Raw genomic sequence first — 20,836 nt, forward strand, 5'->3', positions numbered from 1 at the left:
AATTGGTCTAGTGTACACTGCCATGATCTCTTGATTGGCTGTAAAGGAACAAAAATAACCATGAAGCATTGTGCTAACCACTATGCTACTGCACAGCCCCATCGATTTTAAGTGATTGGATTAATTTATGAGAAGAAAATGAGCAGCACAGGGTTTTGAGTTATTCTAATTGAATGAAGAATTGAAATTCACCATCGTCACTGAATTCTGTAATAAATAAGCCCCAAATTTGTTACCCATAAGTAGTTGCAGCAGGGTAGTGGAGTCATGCACAGGACTTCCTGAGATTAGACTGTATATAAAATTATTGTCCACTTTCATTTTTTTTCTGCTCCCAGTTTATCTAGATGGCATAGGCAATGACCTTTTTTCTTGAAAGCTGAACTAGTTATTTAAGAAACTAATGACCTTCAACATCCAATTGATTTGCGTACTGTTAACCCAAAGTTTTTATTCAGAATACAATTTGACTTTGGAGAGGTAGCCTTGTATGATAGTGGAGAAATCATCATTGTTCTTTATATAATGCTATTTTAAGTTGAGGCGATGATATTGAATGTTCAGAATAATTAGGAAAATCACTTGCACAAGCAGTGCAGCACTCCTCTGATGCATACTCACTGGGTGGAAAATTTCAATTTGGAAGCTAGTTTGAATAGATTTTGTCATAAAATGTGCCCTGTGCTGTTCACTGATGCATGATTTAGGATAGTCTTCAACAAATTAAACTTGACTACAGTCAGCTAGATAAAAGCTAAACAATAGCAGAATTAAACATGTTGACTGGCTGCAGTGCTTGATAAGCAGTCCTATACATTTGTAATAATTCTGATAGATCTGCAAACTCAAAAGAACATTTAAAAATCCTTGAAGCAGTTCATAGTGTAGTGCCACTTTCAATTCCTCCCCTACTCCCCGGTGTGATAGAGCACCAGGAGTTTTGTGATAATACATCAAATGTACTAAGTTATGAATTATTTTAAACCAAATTAAAAATACCCATTGGCATTAATTATTATAGATCTTACTTTGCTGTAGAAAATGGAAGCACCTTTGATCTCTATATAATCTCTGTTAAATCATCTAGTTCCTGGAGTATAGTTGAATCTGATGTACAATTCCAAGATTGCCTCAGCACCCGGGATTTAAGAAGGACAAAGAAGACAGTAATAAGAACATTTTTTTCTCTCTAGCTAATTGCTTCTGTTGACTGTTTGATTCCAACAATCCACAGCCATCTTGGATATTGCGTATGCATGTTCTGAAATATACCGTAAGTTATCAGCAGGCTGTTGAGCAATTGGGTGAAAGGGAACCACAATAAAATATATGATAAGCTTAAATGGTGCAGTATATGTTCATTTTGTCCATCACGCCAGTGTTGTGTGACAAAATACTGAGGAATAATCCAGTCTTGGTGCTATTGTCTTGCATCTCCTATCAAATATTCCTCCAGTTTCTCTTTGTGTGATTTCTTAAGTTGATTACTTTGAGTGTATTAAGATGCGAAATTATCCTATTTATAAATCAAGGCTTACTATAATATTAGACATTTGCTCTTCTTTTCCAAGTAAACATTGCTACAAACCAAGCAACACATGCTGCCTGGCCTGCAGAGCTCCTCCAGCATTGTGTGGGTGTTGCTTGGATATCCAGCATCTGCAGATTTTTCGGTCATTGTTATGAACCATACTACCGTATTTCAGAATCTGTATTTTCAACAGAATTTGTTTTGCTTTTCTGATGTAGCCTAAAATTTTCAGATTATGAATTTGCCATGTGAAACAGTGATGTAGTTTTGTCAGAGTTAATGGGAAGTGAGTGGGACATCATACTTTGTTTGTATCAAGGCTCCTTGTTAAAATGATGTGAGTGTTTTTGAGGGTTAATATTATCACAGGGGAATGGTACTGCACTGGTAACGGCCTCCCTAGGCATTTTGTCCCATATTAATTTTAAAATGTATGATTTATTTTCCAAGATGTCTTGGGCCCAGTTCTTTCTGCCCCAGGCATCAATGGATTTTTGAATGTTGCCACTCTCCTGACAAAGTAGGTTACTATAGGCCTGAGGCAAGGCCTCCAGCTTGTTATCTCCCCTCTGTGCAGCTGCATTTTACAATTTCAATAACTGCATTTGTTAAAATTTCTTTCAATTATGCTTAAAAATCAGTGTAAGCATACCTTCAATACTTACAATTTAATTTTTTTTCAGCCAGGTGTATGTGATATATGTTGTGAAATTTGTTTTGTGGCACCAGTGCATAAAATAAGTTACAATAAAAAATATAAAGCTAATTAAAATGTAGTGCAGAAAGAGAGGAGAAAGTGTTCATGGACTGTTCAGAAATCTGATGGCAGAGGGGAAGAAGCTGTTCCTAAAATTTTGAGTATGTGTCTTCAGACTCCTGTATCTCCTCCCTGGTGGTAGCAGTGAGAAGCGGGCTTGACCTAGGTTGTGAGGGTGCTTAATGATGCTGCATTCCTGAGGCATCGTCAATTGAAAGTGTTCTCGATGGTGGGGAGGCTAGTGTCCGTGACGGGGCTGGCTATACTTTCAATGCTCTGCTTAGTCCGATCCTGTACCTTAGAGCTTCCAACCAGTTGATGCTCTCCACGGGACTTCTGTAAAAACTTGCTAGAGTCTTTGATGACAATCCAAATCACCTCAGGCTCCTAAAGAAATACAGCCACTGCTGTGGCACCTTCATAAATGCATCAATATGTTGCAGCCAGGATAGTTCTTCAGAGCTGCTGACACCCAGGAACTTGAAGCTGCTTGCCCTTTCCACCACTGACCCCTCATTGAGAACTGGTGTGAGTTCCCGTGACTTCCCCTTCCTGAACTCCACAATCAATTCCTTGGTTTTACTGACGTTGAGTGCAAGATTGTTGTTGTGACATCACTCAATCAGATGATCTATCTCACTCCTATAGGCCTCCTCTCACCATCTGAAATCCTACCACCAACGGTTGTGTTATCAGCAATATTATAGATGGCACTTGAGGTCTGCCTAGCCGCACAGTCATGAGTAAAGAGACAGTAGAGCAGTAGGATAAGTGTGCACCCGTGTTGTCATTGAGGAGGAGATCTTACTCTGTACCCCAGTGAGGAAGTCAACGACCCAGTTACAGAGGGAGGTACAGAGAACCAGGTTTTGAAGCTTGTTGATGGTTGATGGTGGTGAATGCTGAGCTGTAATCAATAGCAACAGCCTGACATTTGTATTGCTGTTGTCCAGCTGGTCCGAGGCTGCGTTGAAAGCCATTGAGGTTTTGACGTACGAACAAGCTGGATGAACTCAGCATCCATTGAAATGAGAAATCAACGTTTCGGGCCGAGACCCTTCGTCAGGACTGAAGAAGGACGGGGCAGGGGCCCTATAAAGAAGGTGGGGGGAGGGGGAAGGTACAGGTGAAAAACCAATCAGAGGAAAGATCAAGGGGTGGGGGATCTTTCACTCACTTCACTTGTGAGTCTGTTGGGGTAATCTATTGCATCCAGTGCTCCCGGTGCGGCCTCCTCTACATCGGCGAGACCCGACGCAGATTGGGGGACCGCTTCGTCGAGCACCTCCGCCACAACAGACAGGATCTCCTGGTTGCCACCCACTTCAACTCTCCTTCACATTCCCATTCGGATATGTCCATACATGGCCTCCTCTACTGCCATGATGAGGCCAAACTCAGGTTGGAGGAGCAACATCTCATATACCGTCTGGGTAGCCTCCAGCCCCTTGGTATGAACATTGAATTCTCCAACTTCTGGTAATTCCCTCCCTCTCTCTTCCCCATCCCACTTTCACTCTGCCTCCTCTTTTAGCTGTTTATCACCTCTCTCATGATTCTGCCGCCTTCTACTACCCATAGTGCTTTCCCCTAACATTCCTTCTTCACCTTTCCTGCCTATCCCCTCCCTGCCTCCCTTCCCCCCACCCCTTGATCTTTCCTCTGATTGGTTTTCCACCCTCCCCCCACCTTCTTTATAGGGCCCCTGCCCCCTCCTTCTTCAGTCCTGACGAAGGGTCTCGGCCTGAAACGTTGACTGCTCATTTCAATGGATGCTGCCCAAACTGCTGAGTTCCTCCATCTTGATTTGACCACGGCATCTGCAGTGTACTTTGTGTTTACATCGAGGCTTTGATTTGGCCGAAGCTGGTGTGAAATCGGTGTATGGGAGGGAGATCAAAAACCTGATTGAACAGTGCTGCAACAACAACCTCTTGCTCAATGTCAGGAAAACCAAAGAGCTGATTATTGACCATAGGAGGGAGGAAATGGAGGGCCATGAGCTAGTCCTCGTTGGATCAGAAGTGGAGAGGGTCAGTAACTTTAAATTCTTTGGCATTGTCTTTTTGGAGAATCTTTCCTGGGACCATGACAGAGAAGGCACGGCAGTCTGTGTTCTGTGAATGGCTGCAAAAAGTGAATCTCACATACATTGTATATATGGCCACACACACACACACACACACACACACACACACACACACACACACACACACACACACACACACACACACACACACACACACACACACACACACACACACACACACACACACACACACACACACACACACACACACACACACACACACACACACACACACACACACACACACACACACACACACACACACACCACTGTAGGGCCAGGAATTTAATTATCTATGGACAAATGTTACATTAAAACATAATTTATAAAATACAATTAAGTTTTCCAGGAAACCAGTGACAGTTGCACAAGGATTATTTTTCAAAGTCAAACTTGGATGAAGTCAAGGTCCTTCTGTTTATCTTGTGGCCTTGTAAGTTTGCAGGTTTGCATATTTATCGATTTCCATGCAGCCACTTAACATTTGCATGTAAACTATGCAAAGCCTGTCGATGCAATAAAACCATGGAAGCGAAATGGCAGTAAATTAATATTGTAAAACAAAAAAAATGCTGCAAGTATGGAGTATTTTCAGGCTTTTCCCCTGATTTCCAGCATCTGTCTTTCTAGTTTTTTTTGATTTTTGCTATTTATTTTTCAGACAGGTACTGATTTTTGGGAAATTATTGATAGAATGTTCTTTTGAATTACCATTTTAAATTTAAAACAACAGGCCCATTGTCTGTTGGTGTGTGCTGTGCTTGATTCAGAATTAGTTCCTTTTCAGTAAATAATCTGTTAATGTTCAGTTATATGCAGCATTCAGTATTCTTATGTGCGTCTATTGACCTTGAATCAGAGGACGTGATGTTTCGTCAAGGCATTTGCAGAACCAGCACTTGTAGCGTATGGTGGTGGTTGTGCTGCAGCAAGGAACTAATGCCACCAGCAGATTTCCTTTTAACTCCAAGGTTTCAAGATAATTTTGCTTGATACTTGCATCTTGCCAACTTATAAAAGGAATGTATATGTGGGCACTGAGATAATTAACACGTCCTAGATCTTAGAAATATTAGTTTTCTGAATCAACTTGATTAAAATGTTCTTTGTATTTCACAGAACTGTGTAATGAATATTCCATTGTAAGCTCTTTTCAATTTAAGAGTAAACATACTCCCACAGCAATAAAACTTTCAGCCCACAGCAGCTTTTCAGTAGTTTCATGTTAGGCTCTTGTTATTTCAACTTCTCAGCCTGTCAGGCCTTGATGTCTACAAGACGGTAGCTGTACTACAAGCCTCCGCTACACTGAAGTGAAAATACCTCATTCCTGTGCCATTGGCACAGATGGAGAGAAGCACCTTGGGCTTGACTTTCATGACAGAGCCTTTGGCCAACAAACATTTTGGAATTGTCCTGACTTGACTGCTCATCTGTGTTACAAAATAGAGACTTGTATGTGTGCAGCACTTTCTCCATATCCTCTCTGTCATTTGTACTCCAGGATTAATCAGGTAATTTTTAGGTTCTGGCGATAGTTTCTTTGGTTTTATGCTAAAACCTGAGAGAGCACACAAAAAATTTTGAGAAAGGGCCAATCTAATTTAATTTGGCAGTACAAGTTCTTGAATCCAGTCTAATTTTACATAAACTGCACAGTTGATGAATATATTTCATTGTTTTTATGCCTTGTTCAATCACTAGCCCATATTCTTTAGTTTCTTTGTACTCTCAAAGCCCTAATTCAAGACAGCTTCCTTTCATTTTTTAAAATAAAATCTGTTTTCAGCAGAAATTGAGATATGCGAATGATAAATTTCATCTGGAGAGTTCTTTATGACTTCAATCCTTACTTTATTGCTATTTGCAGACATATAACTGCTGAACAACCCAGTTCATATTTGCAACATCTTTATTAGTTCTTCACCTTAAGACTGTGCATTTTGTCAGGTACATGAATACAGGACTCTGGTTTAATGTTAATCAGCACTTTGATTCTGAAATTGGTAAAGGTTTCCGATTCCACCAAGCCCTAATCCCACTGTCCACTCATACTTTTAACTGTTAGGAGGTCTGCTCCTGCTCCCCTTGCCAACATCTGGAAGTTGCTCACTTCCACAAAGGACATCAGGATCCAGGTGCTGCGTCATTGAGTAGCTAGAGGGAAAAGCAGGACTTGCAGCCAGGGATTGTCCTTGTAACATAGTGGAGTATGGACACCCGTTGAATACAGGTGGCCAACCAGAATTATTTGAATGAAGAATTTTTAAGCGACTTTTTGGTTTAATGCAGAGCGTATCAATATACTTTTGATATGTAACTAATAGTCTAGTTTTACTACTTTGAAGCATTTGGGCTGCCTCCATTAATTTACTTTCAATTAGAGCAATTGACTTGTAAAAATGGTTTAAAATAGGCAGCAGTGCAAAGTTTGAAATATTCATGTGAAAGCTAGGCTAAAAAGGCACCAGTATTCTGCAATTGTGAATCAGTAGATATATTGAAAAAATATGAGATGGAACTTGCATGTTTTTTTCACAAGAATGATCCAAAATCTAGTGTATGCCGTTGGGAATTTCAAACAAAAAGTTGTAGTTTCAGATCTAGTCTTATTTGCTCGTTGTAATATTGACTCAAACTACAAAGTTCAGTTCATGTAATAGAATCAGAATCAGGTTTAATATCACCCGCATATGTTGAGAAATCTGTTAACTTAGCGGCATCAGTACAATGCAATACATAATATAGAAAAAATAAATGAATTACAGTGTGTGTGTGTGTGTATATATATATATATATTAGTTAAAAAGAGTGCAAAAACATAAATAAGAAAAAAAAAGTGAGGTAGTGTTCATGGGTTCAATGTCCATTTAGGAATCGGATGGCAGGGGTGAAGAAGCTGTTCCTGAATCGCTGAGAATGAGCCGTTAGCCTTCCTGATGGTAACAATAAGAGGACGGCATGTCCTGTGGGATGAGGTCCTTAATAATAAAACATGCCTGACAATTTTCCCCCACCTCCCCCTTCTGCCCCCTGCAATTTTGGAGCAATTGTATTTTTGATTTTCTTTGTCTACACTGTTTTCCTTTTTATAATACGATGAATTGACAAGATTAATCTTTTATTAATCGGTCATGTGGGTGAAAAACAAGTTCTCAGATTTCAGGCTTTAGCAATGTAAAGTACACTGTTAAAGGCAAGACCCCTAATAGTGTGGATGAGCAATGGGATTTTGGGGTCCAAGTTCACAGCTCCCTGAAAGTGACTACACAGGCTGATAGGGTGGTTAAGAAAGCATTCTTGCCTTTATTAGTCGAGGCACTGAGTTCAAAAGTCAGGAAGTTATGTTGCAGTTTGACAAAACTCTAGCCGGCATCTGGAGGATTGCATACGGTTCTGGTTGCCCAGGTGCAGGATGCCAAGGCTTTGGAGAGGGTGCGGAAGAGGTTTACCGTGATGCTGCATCGATTAGAGAGCATGAGAAGTTGAACAAACTTGGGTTGTTTTCGCCAGAGTGGCGGAGGCTGAGGGGAGATCTGATAGAGGTTTATAAGATTACGAGAGACATAGATAGAGTAGACAAGCTGTGCTGCTGTTTGCGCATTTGAAATGTCTAATATCAGAGGCATGCAGTTAAGGTGAGGGGGGTAATTTCAAAGGAGATGTGGGGGCTAAGTTTTGTGTTACACAGAGTGGTGGGTGCCTGGAATGTGCTGCCTGGGGTGGTGGTAAAATAGATACACTAGAGACTGTGAAGAGGCATTTGATATGGCACATGAATGTAAGGAAAATGGAAGGATGTGACATTGTGTAGGCACTGTGCTGCTGCAAAACAACAAATATCACCACATGCAGAATGCCAGTGATATTAAACCTGATTCTGATTCATAAGGGGTTAGTTTAGTTGGCTATCTGTTTACTAATTTAATGATTTCAGGACAACTTTGTGAGCCAAAGGGCCTTTTCCTGCGTACTGTTCTACGTTTCTTTGAAGTTATGGTTACAAAGTAACCTCTGCACAAAGGATAATTTAATTGCATCAATCACTATTATTCATAGGTTCATACGACATAGGCATAAATTGGGTTGTTTGGCCCAGAAATGGCCTGGTCTGCCATTAGATCATGGCTGCTTTTCAACCCCTTTCTTCTCCTTGTAATCTTTGATGCCCTAATGAAGACCCACCAATGACCGTTTTAAATATACTCATCGAATGGTCTCCACGACCATCTGTGGCAATGAATTCCACAGATTCAGCTTGAATAATTCATGAAAGTTTTTTCTTGTGTAGGTTTCTTTTTCCAGTTAAAACAATTACAGATCAAAAAGGATCATGTAATTTTCAAGAGAGAATGAAGAGTTTTTTCAATTAACTGTGCAGAATGGATTAACTTTCAGTCAGCTGAGTTCTCAAAGACATTTACCTTTGAGAGTGCCCGCTGTTTTTAAATAATGTTGATGGTAGTTATTACTTTATTCGCTGTGAGACTCTGTGGAATAGCTGAGCCATAAAAACTATAAATGATAAAATTTAAAATCATAGCTGTTGCCAAATTTGTTGAGTTCAGCTAGGGCACCATGGTAATCAGCTTCCTTGAGTTCAGAAGCTGATATTTCAGCCAGGGTTCCCAGTGCTGACACACTTGCATTTGATACATACGTACAGATGCCTTTTGAGGACTATTTGTATTACAAAGCTCTCGGACTGCTCACAACGTAAAACTCATCAGTGTTTATTCATGAGAGGCAGCAGAGCGTGCTAGTTATGGAAGTATAAGCCAAGACATTTTAAAAAAAAAAAATTATTCCAGTTTCAGTATTTCTAGACCCCAGATGAGAGGAGGCAATGAGTCGAAGAAACCAGTTGATTCACAGTGAGGCCAGTCAGAGCAAGCAGAACTTCTTTCAAATTTCTAAATGAAATTATGATCAAAGTACACATATGTCACCATATACAACCTGGAGATTCATTTTCTTTTGGGCATACTCAGTAAATCTATAGAATAATAACTATAACAGAATCAATGAAAGACCGCCCAACTAGGGTGTTCAACCAGGGTGCAAAAGACAAAAAGTGTAAATACAAAAAGAAATAATAATAGTAAATAAATAAACAATAAATATTGAGAACAAGAGATAGAGAGTCTTTGCAAGTAAAGTTATCCCCTTTGTTCAAGAGCCTGATGGTTGAGGGGTAATAACTGTTCCTGAACCAGGTGATGTGAGTCCTGAGGCTCCTGTACTACCTTCCTGATGGCAGCAGTGAGAAGAGAGTATGTCCTGGATGGTGAGGGTCCCTGATGATGGATGCTGCTTTTCTACAACAGTGTTGCATGTAGAGGTGCTCAGTAGTGGGGAGGGTTTTACCCGTGATGGACCGGACTGTATCCATTAATTTTTGTAGGATTTTCCATACAAGGGTACGTGTATTTCCATACCAGGCAGTGATGCAGCCAGTTAATATACTCTCCACTGTAGTGTAAGGAGTCTCTGTACCTCCTCCCCATGGAATGCATGGGGTTCTCTGTGTGCTGCTGTTTGCTCCCACAGTCCAGCAATGTTCCAGGTAGGTTCATTGCTCCTTGGAAATTGTCCCATGGTTAGGTTAGGGTTAAATTGGGGTTGTTGGGGCAGCATGGCTTGAAGGGCCAGCAGGGCCTATTATGTGCTTTATCTCTAAATAAATAAATAAGAACGTTAAGTTATTATAAAAGTGTAGCTTTGTAGCAAATAATGACCTGGTTTTAAAAATTAAAAATCTTTTTACTAGATTTAAGTATCGCTGCGGCTTTAATTTACTGAGTATATCACCACCTTATACCTAGTCATGCCTTGAGCTATAAATTGTGTTGCCCTTTAGTCCTGTGACCAGGAGATTTCAAATTCTCATAGCCTTTATTTTTGCCCAGTTAGCAGTACTCATTCTGCTGTTAGTGTGGCTAATTCCTTAATTAGCTGTCCTGGTGCAGAATCCCAACGATTTAGCTGAAAGATGCAAAAGGATTCTTTAAGTAGGTAAGGCACATTGAAAGGAAAGCTGGAGGAGTTATGAAAGGTTAGGAATTTGTTGGAATAGGAGAAGCGAGCAGCTGTAATGGTGTTTGTGTAATTCAGACTCCATGAGACTGCAAGGCAAAAATCATGTTTCTTTTACTGGTGCACTGAACAGTGGGCTATCACAGTTGCATTAATGTCACTGTCGAGATGGGGAATAGCACTCCATGCTATAAAGTTATGGTGCTAGTTCATAGGTATCACCAAATTCATTCTGAAAGAAGTAGGAGTAACGCATTAGATTATCGTAATTGAGATTGTAAGTATAAAGCTTCGATCCAATGGGGTCAGGCTATAGGAGTTTTTACTGACTTTGTGTTTGAATTTTTAAAAAAACAGTATTGGTTCTAAAAGTAAATAATTGCCATGAACGGATGCTACCAAACCTATTGTAAATACTGAAATATTCGTCTTCGTTTCTATCCCTTTAAAGCTTAATGTTCTTGTTTGAAAATAGTAGGCCCGAATTAAAGACTTAGAGCATTTTTCAGAGGCTTGTGATACCTGAAAACGCATAGTAGCCAGAGAGCTGCTTCTGCGAGGTTGTCATTTTTAGCTGGAAATACACTGCAGAAAAACTCAAATATCCTGCCTTTGTAGGGATGGTTTTGTGAAGTTAGGGGACAGGTTGGGATTTAGGGTGCAGGGATGAGGGGAAGTTGGGGATCAGGGGCAGTAAATAAGGAATCGGGGCAGAAGCTGATGGTTAGAATCTGGGTTGGAGCACTCTGTGGTCAAAGACCAGTGATTGGCTGGGGTGGTGTTGGCAGGCACGGAGGATGAATTCCAGTCATCCCTATGGTCGGCAGGCCCCAAGGATGAAAGGCTGGTGATCGCCTAGGTCAGTGAGTCCCAGAGTTGGAGGTCCATGCAAGTCGAGGCCTGGAGTTCAAAGTCCCTTAACTGGTGAGTCCCAGGTTCGATGCTGGAGGTCAAAGACCAAAGTTGGTGATTTTGGAAGCCGTGGTTCTGGATCGCCTGTCTTGAAAGCTATAGATCTAGCCCTCAGGAAATAGTTCATCTATAGATTCTGGCTTGGGTATTTGGTATGTTCTTGAAGGCACATGCTCATCCATGCAGGTCGTACTGAAGTTAATGACAGCTGTGACATATTCATTCAGATCTAACAATGAATCCCTGAATATGGTTCAGTTCACCAATTGAAAGCACTCCCCTGTCTTTCTTGACCATACCTTCACAATCCACAACAGTCCTTAGTCTCTGCCTGTACTGTGGAAGGAGAAGTGCAGCTGGGTGATTAGATTTGCCAATGTGTAGGCGCGGGTGGTGCAGAGGGCATTCTGGATGGTGGTGAATGGCAGTCATGTGTTCCCATGTCCCTAAGGTGTGCCGGTAGGTGAACTCTCAATTATAAATTGCCTTTGTTTCAAATGAATGAAACAGAATGATGCTGAGCTTGTGTAAGTGAGAATAGATTGCAGAAATAGAAAATCAGAAGAGAGAAAATGATTTGCTCTCCATAGGGCCACCATGGAACTAATGGACCATATTGACTCTATTTTTCTAAGATAAATGCCAATTCTATTTCTCCCTTAATAGAATGCCGACTGACCTGCAGCACATTTCCAGTACTTTGATTTTACTTTAGATTTCCATTATCTGCACTGTTTTTGTATTATCTTCTGCCACTTGATGTGTATTTTTATGCAAATCACTAAAGCTAGGTATGGTTCAATCTTTGTTTTTCTGATCAGCATCCTTATTACATGGTGTATACAGTTAACTGCAATTTGTTAAAGTATCAGATGGTCTATAATATCCATTTTCCCTCCCTCCCTACCTCCAAATCCCACCAGGATCATGCTTATGCCTTGCTTTCTAACTTTTTTTTACTGCCAATAAGATTTTTGGGGGTATTTGTAATATCAAGAGGCTCTGTTTGAAGAGGTTCTAAGAAGGACCTTATCGTTACTTGTTAAGTAGACAGAATTGACCACTCACAGTATATATTTGCAGAGCAGCTGTTGACTTTGATCTGACATTAAGTTATAGGGTACACATGTGCACTGCTTATCATAAATATATCAACTACGATTTGTACTTCCCTTTTTTTGTTGAGGAAGTGTGAAAAGGCAGGTTTCGTGGCTATGGTTTTGGTGGTTTTAAAAATGGGTGTCTTTTCACAAGGTATGTTTCTAAAATGAGGAAATTGTCCCGACTACCAGAAAATCTATGAATTTAATGTCTGAGATATAATTATGATGCATGTATTAATCAGACGCTTGCTCTTTCCAGTAGTAGGGGATTATTTTTCTTTTTGTTCAAACTATACTCATAAGGGTCCCTTTGTACGTACCAAAAATTGAAGCTTATATTTGGCCCCTTCATGAAATTATACTGTCTCCCTGTATAACATTCAAATGCTAATCTTAACCTGCATTTTTAAACCAATCACAAATAATTATGCACAAGATTACAGGATGACTGTTTTGATTTCAGGGTTTTGACAAGTGTTCTGAAATGGCACTCCATGATTCAGTCAGTTTTCCCTCTGTGAAATGAAGCTCACTGGATAGATTTCCAGCCTGAACCTTTAATTTTATTCAATCGCTTGGGAGTTGCCTTCATAGAAGGAAAGAATGAAAAGCATGAGCAATGCATCTTATTTTAACCATGCATAAACAGATTCTGGTATCTTTAGTTGTGTTAAAAAACACATGCCATAGTTATCACTGCCTACCCTCCCACTGCATGTTGAGTCCTCTGTTCCACCTTGCCAAATTTGTGCCCACTTAGTCAAATAAAATGACAGACTTTTACCTGCCAATAATGTGCCCCAGTGTTACACAACACAGACTTGCAACCACTAGTATTAAACCCATTTTATAGTGATTGACCATGCCTACCAGTTGAGGATGAAGCAATGAAGTGAATTCGATCTTAATTAAAGTCAAGACATTTGACCAGGCCCGATGTGACACCTGCTGTAAGTATCCTGCTTCTTGGTCCTGAGCCCAAGATTGTGAAAGCCATGGGCACCCAAAGCTGGCATGGGGTGAGCGCCAAGAACACTGAGCATGGGCTGGGTGGGCATACCCAGCTGGTACCTACCAGCCTTCTTCCTACCCTCCCCCCACCTTCTTTACAGGGCCCCTGCCCCCTCCCTCTTCAGTCCTGACGAAGGGTCTCGGCCCAAAACGTTGACTGCTCGTTTCCACGGATGCTGTCCGACCTGCTGAGTTCCTCCAGCCTGTTGTACGTGTTGATTTCCCAGTTGTCCAGAGTCTGGACGTTGTGCACAATGAAAGAGTTGGTTGTTGTTGTTTCGTGCTGCACACTAGAGAAGTAATGCTCTACTCTACTTTGAGAGCTTCTCGTGGATATTTCTGTGCCCAGCCATGATTTACAAGCAGGTTTTCTGATTTTCTTTCATTATTTGTAATAGTACATCGTTTTGACATCTGAATTAGTTTTAATAGTTAAGCATCTCCCTTTAGAAAATTAATCATATGTTTGGTTTCAGATCCTTTTTTTTAATTTTCTGAGTATTGACGTTTTATTTCCACTTTTCCATTTCCCTTTTGTAGAGTGTTTGGGGTCAAACTATCAGGTTGCTTGGGCCTTTTTCTAAACAGGGGCTGCTCAACCCTGCTGAGTGTCTCCAGGCCTCTGGTACGATGCAGTTCCCAGCACCTGTTGCACTTCGTTTCTCTTTCTTCATTGGATACCTGCAATCACACAGTTAAGACAATGCAGAAGAGATTTGATTACAAACAAGAGAAAACCTGCAGATGCTGAAAATCTGAGCAACACACACAAAATGCTGGAGGAACTCAGCAGGCCAGGCAGCGTCTATAGGAAAAAGTACAGTCGAAGGGTTTCGGCCTATAACAGCGACTGTACTTTTCTCCATAGATGCTGCCTAGCCTACTGAGTTTCTCCAGCATTTTGTGTGTGTTTACAAAGATTTGATTACTCTCTGAACAGAGTTCAGATGTATTTTAGGCATCGCAAGTAAGGAATCTCTTCCCTGCATACTTTATTGACGGATTGTGTCATGTCATTTGAGATAAAATAAGCGCCGTTTCAACAAAATCATTTCAGCACAATCAGGGACGAGGTGGAAATAACGTGAATTAAGTTTGTCCCTTTATGGAGGGAATAGAATAGATATTTAAAAATTTTTCTTCTTTAGTTATACGGTGAATTCACAGAAGCTTGTTTAATATGAGCCATTTTGAGATGAATTGAATTTTTTAAAAAACAGTTTTTGCATGTTTTTATTTGGTGATAGGCCCTTCTGGCCTAAAGAACCTGTGCTGCCCAATTACACCTATTTGACCAATTAACTACTAACCTATACATCTTTGGAAGGTGAGGAAATCTGAGCACATGGGTATGGGGAGAACGTACAGGCTCTTGACAGACAGCGGTGGGAAATGAACCTGGGTTGCTGGTACTGTAAGAGCGTTACCTTAACTGCTACACTACCGTGCATGTGATGGTTAAGATAGTACACTCAAATATTCCTGTAGCCTCATTGCTGTCATGTAGGATTTAGATCAGTGCTCTCTGCTAATTGGGAAAATTTTGAGGTTCGGAAGTAAAATTTTGTAATTTGATGCTCTTTATTGCCATTTATCTTGTAAGATAGGTTTTTGGATCAGTCTTTGACTTTAGTGTGTTCTTAATCCCTGTAAGAATGGGCTGGCAACAACTGCCCTAGGACGTCATGATTTGGGTAGAAATATCTTCTATTCGCCTCACAATAGTCTGCTCATGACACTTGTTCATGTTGAAAAGCACTTACTTGTCATCTATTCTACTCTTTTCAAAAATCTGCTTGACCTGATAATTTATAAGGATATTTTTAATTGCTTCAATTTAATTACACACACTTTATTTCAGATGCTGCACAACACCAGCAATACAGCAATCTTTGCTGAAAGATTCAAATCAGTTGGATCAATGAGTACCCAGATTTATGCATGTCACGCACAAGCAATTTAGCATTAATAATAATTCCTATTTTGACATTGTGGCCACCTAGAATTTGGACCGTGCACCGTTCATCTTGATAAATCTGACTTTTTTTTTCCCCTGACATTAGTCACCAGCACACATTTCTACCATTAACAGAATAAATTGTAATTTTCTGGATGCAACCATTATCTTAAAACAATTGCACTAGAATTGAGAGTATTTCTGTCTTGCTTAAAGGGTTTGTGGCTTTTTGAATGAATTTTGGTGTCCTTGTTCTCTACCTGTAGCCTCTCAAACCTCAGTAACAGCAGTAGTACATGTGGTTAACTGCTAGCAATCACAATGTGGCTATGACGGATTGGTGTACTGGAACTGGATGACACCCTTTTGGTACTGTTGCCAGCAAAGTGTTTAGAATAATGCCAGATATCGTGCGGTCCAATTCTAAATTGCACCAGCTCCTACCTAATCATGATTTTTTAAAGGAAACCATCATATCTGTGCTTCTCAATCCCATTCTTCTGCCTTCTCCCCATAATCTTTGATGCCCTTACTAATCAAGAACCTAGCAAACTCCGCTTTAAATGTACCCAAAGGCTTGCCCTCCACGGCTGACTGTGGGAGTGAATTCCACAGATTCACCACCCTCTGGTTAAAGGAATTCCTTTTCATCTCCGTTCCAAAGGGGTATTGTTGTATTCACAGGCTGTGCACTCTGTTTGTTGACTCTCCCACCATTGGAAGCATCCTCCCCAATTCCACTCCATCTAAGCCTTTCAATATTCTGTAGGTTTCATTGTGATCCCCCTCATTCTTCTAAACTCCAGCGAGTGCAGGCTCAGAACAATCAAACACTCCTCCTTTGTTAACTCTTTCATTCCCAGAATCATTCTTGTGAACCTCTTCTGGACCCTCCCCAATGCCAGCAGATCCATCCAGAAATAGTGTTGTAAAGCTTATTATAGCAATACTTGGTGCCCCATCATGTTTACAATGGCTAATAAATTTTTAGTTACACACATGAAATATTTACTTTGACATTATAGTTCTGCGTTTTATCTTGCAGCGGACAGTTTGCAATAGTGAAAAAATGCACAGCGAAAAGTACTGGAATGGGATATGCAGCCAAGTTTATCAAAAAGCGGCGCTCAAAGTCAAGCCGGCGTGGAGTGAGCCGCGAGGATATTGAACGAGAAGTCAACATCTTAAAGGACATACAACACCCAAATATCATCACTCTGCATGATGTTTATGAGAGTAAAACCGATGTGATCCTTATTCTTGAACTGTGAGTAAATCTTTAAATTATTTTGCCTTCGTTATATAGATGCTTAGAAAAATCATCTTTTATCTGAGATGGAGATTTTGTTTTCTACGCACTATTGAAACGAGAAGAAAATGTAGAATGCAAAATTAAATTATTCTCTAATATATAATTTTTGATTTTGATTTCAAAGGCTGAATTCTTATTGTGAGGTTATGAAACTATGATCTGATCTTAGTAGGATTCTACTTCCAAAGCTGCTGCTAATCTGAAAAGCTGTCTTCATCCATTCACCCCTGTTTTCTCCTTTCTGTCCCTCAACCAGTGGCTTCCCATTGTGCAAGTTATCCCCTAATTAACCTTATTCAAGCAGACTATGGGTAATTTCATTGATGTACTTTAAGCATCTTAAATCGACTACATCTGTATGTCTCATCACCCAATCTCCACCTCCCCTCCCCAAAGAAAACATGGTTGTTCAATCAAGGCTTTCCCTTTGAAATCCACATTAATAATTTGTTATGTTATTTGATTCTATTTGGTTTTCCTTCTCCTTTAAAAGAGATTCTATTGTCTTTCATTGTTCATGCTAAATAGTTTGTATTTTTGAAAAAGGTAAACTTTAGCCCAGATCTCTGCAACATCACGACAAGCATCTACTTCTATCTCTAGATTACCTGACATGGCTGAACACACTCCTGGAGATCCTATTCCTCCTTTGTATTTATGGAGTTGCTTTCTTTATTTGTACAGTGATTAACTAGTTCAGTTTTAGTATACTTTCCTTTCTACAGCCCCTCAATCCTGGTTTAAACAGAAAATGCTCCTTTTGTGTATGGAAATACCAATGCCTTCAAAGGAAAGTCCTACAAAAGGTAGTGGATTTATCTCAGAAAATCACAGTAAAGCCCTCCCAACCATTGAGCACATCTACATTAAATGCTGCCGTGGGAAAGCAGCATCCATCATCAGAGATCCCCAACACCCAAGAACCCATTCTCGCTGTTGCCTCGAGGTTGAAGGTACAAGTCTCAAGACTTGCACCAACATATTCAAATACAGTCACTACTCTCAACCATGGCTCTTGAATGAAAGAGGATAACTACATTCACTTGAGCCATCTTTGAAGTGTTCCCACAACCAATGATCTTACTTTGAGGACTCTTTATTACATTACCTCATGTTCTCATCATTTATTGCTATTTATTTATATTTGCATTTGCACAGTTTGTTTTTCTTCTGCACTGTGGTCAATCTTTCATTGATCCTGTTATGGTTACTATTCTATAGATTTGCTGAGTGTGTGACAGGAAAATGAACCTCGGGGTTTTATATGGTGATAAACATCTACATTGATAATAAACTTACTTTGAACTCTTCCAATATATCATGTTCCAGCAGACCTACACTACTGACTAAATTGATTTTCAATTGTACAATGCTATTTTTTTTTTACATCTCCAACTTTATTTTCAAATTCTGTCATGGTTTTGTATCTCCCTATTGCCTTTCAAGAAACCTGAAGCCCTCCCAACTATTGATCATTCTCACATCTAATTGCTCTACATGGAGAGCCATGTCTTTAAGAGGTGAAGGCCTAAAAGTGTGGATTTCTCTGCTTAAAGCAGTATTGCTTTCTATTACCTTTCCTCCTTTAAGGTGCTCCTTAAATCCTATATCTTTGATCGGCTTTGGTCACTTGCCCTAATATTTCCTTCCGTATCCTAGAATAGATATGAGCAAGAGTAGGCCATCTGGCCCATCGAGCCTGCTCCGCCATTCAGTAAGATCATGGTTGATCTGGCCATGGACTGATCTCCACCTACCTCCATTTTTCCCATAACCTTAATTCCTGGACTATGCAAAAATATTTTAATTCAGTTGTCCTTAAATGTATCTATGTGAGCTGTCTTGTGATGTGCCACATTTTACACACTTGGTGAAGAAGTGAACTCCCCATTGGACTTAATAGTGAATGATTTGAATGTGCATGCTGAACTTTTGAACTTAGATTGTGGTCAGTCCATGGCGATATTTCAAATGGGGTGGTGCTTTTGAGCCATACCTAAATGTTTTTGTACGTTATCCATACATTTCCAAGCATATGGGTACCATAGTGACAACTTCAAATGGAAGATTTATGTATGGTCTCCTTAGGAAATCATTGTATATAAAATTACTTCTAAATCACAAAGGGCATGAACAACATTCTGCACTGTACTGTACCTCAAGTTGGAATCTGCTTGCACAGGTTCTTTTTCAACTTGTTATTTGTTCAACAGAAGCGGTAAAATATCCTTGTGCAGAACTTTACATTTTTGCATGCAAGCACATCATAAGCTAGCACATTCAACAGTTCAAAATGCGGATGTGTCTATTAGTAATCATTTCAAATTTAGCAGAATTCAAAATTATATTTGAATGATTAAGGAGGAAATGAACTTGCTGTGACACATTCAGAAAGATTGGCAGTGAGTTAATCTGTTTTGTCTTTTAAGATGTGTGTTCTGCTTGAAACCAGAAAGAAGTTACTGTCCAGTGTCATTAAGTATTGCTATTTGTAACTTAATTTTTGCTATCCAGCCAAGCACAAACATACTTCATATTATCATTTGAACCTTGAAAATTTTGATTAAATAATAAATAATTTGAAAAGCTAAATTAAATGAAATAATTAAATTATCTTTTAAAAAAAAAATAAACCTTAAAATACTTCTTCAGAACAATTCTGGGCCATAATACAAAGGTTCTTATTTGGTTTGTAAGTTAATTGCAATGAATGCATAAAATCATGTATGATAATGAGTTTAAAAAGTCTTTCACAACAGCTTTGCAGGCTGCTTATGACAAATGGGCATCAGATAGCAACACTTCCATCCCTCCCTTCCTGCTGCCTCAGCAGCTCTGTCTCCTTAAGAGATCTTTGTACCTGCACTCCAAGATTCTTGTTGCCTGCATAGTTTAATATCATTTATCATTGACGGCAACTGAATTAACAATGGCAAGTATCTGAGTACAATAAGTGATCACTCAAACTTTTTAATTCGAGCTAATGTCACCATAATCCTTTCTCTTATTACTTGTGAGGCATTTGTCCTGTTTTAAAATACCTTTTCCTATCTCAGCATAGAATACTATCATCATCAAATTTATATTAAACTAGTACAGGTTCTATATTTCTCACCTCTGCCTACACGAAAGTAAGAAGAGTTCTTCTACAGAAGATAGTGTTAAATGCTGCCTTTTAAGCAAATATTAGCAAGCAGTAAGGCTCTATATTTCCATTTAAGACAAAAAATGCCTTGCTTTATATTGTGATAAGATTGATTTATTACAGATAATTCTCTTTCGACCTCCACATTTGAGTAAATGCGGTAGTTTACTGGCCACATTATCAGACCAATGTCCAAAGGTCAAGTCTAATCATCAAAAATTTCCATTCCACCTTTGTAGCCAGCAAGTTAACATTCAGTTAAGTAAAACTGGAATAGAAAATTAATATCACCAATTGTGACTGTGAAACAATTGGCTCTGCGATTAAAACCTATGTAGTTCATTGATGTCCTTTAGAGGAGAAATCTGCTCTCCTGGCAGCATCCCAAGCTCACAGCACTGTAAACAGTCTTTTGAAATTGCCTAGCAAGCATCTCAGTTCAGAAGCAATTAGGGATGGGCAGCAAATGCTGGACTTGCCAGAGCTATCTGTATCTACTGAGTAAACTTTCCACCTTTTCCCGAGCACTCCATGGCCCAATAAAACCCTCTGATGCTTTGGAGCAATGCCAAAGGAAATCTTCCGAGCTATTTTATTTACAACAAAATCGCAGTCTTGTCGTTTGGAAATGATGGTGGTTTGGCAAGGATCCCACTGGGTGGTGGTCCTTTTCAACTGGGGCCCCCATTATCTGCTATCCTTTTAAACGTATAGGCTCTGTTTCTGTCACCGGGACCCATTTCCTGCGTTCCCCTAAAGCTCATCGGGGCTGCGATGCCTAGGCTTGCTTGAAGCCATCCAGTGGTTCTCTGCTATGTGTGTTGCTTTAAAAGCGTTTCATTGAGTAGTGTTACACATGGTAAATCAGATTATGCATTTATTTTCTGAGAGTTTTACTGTCCTTCATTTTTAGAATAAGAAGGAGCTTTCATTTATTCTCAATGCTCTATTTGAATACATCTCTCCTTGTTGCTGACTACGGT

General features: G+C 39.8%; 1 protein-coding gene across 3 annotated transcripts in view; it reads left to right on the plus strand.

Moving 5' to 3' along the window:
* The window catches only part of dapk1 (death-associated protein kinase 1), a 187,305-nt gene that overhangs the window by 56,165 nt on the left and 110,304 nt on the right, over nt 1-20,836 (plus strand). For all 3 annotated transcript variants that reach the window (XM_073071198.1, XM_073071192.1, XM_073071207.1), the window contains exon 3: nt 16,442-16,663. In XM_073071198.1, coding sequence (XP_072927299.1) covers nt 16,442-16,663 — 222 coding nt within the window. The remainder of the gene's footprint in view (nt 1-16,441; nt 16,664-20,836) is intronic.

This window comes from Hemitrygon akajei, chromosome 2 (assembly GCF_048418815.1).
Source record: "Hemitrygon akajei chromosome 2, sHemAka1.3, whole genome shotgun sequence".
Classification (NCBI taxonomy): domain Eukaryota; kingdom Metazoa; phylum Chordata; class Chondrichthyes; order Myliobatiformes; family Dasyatidae; genus Hemitrygon; species Hemitrygon akajei.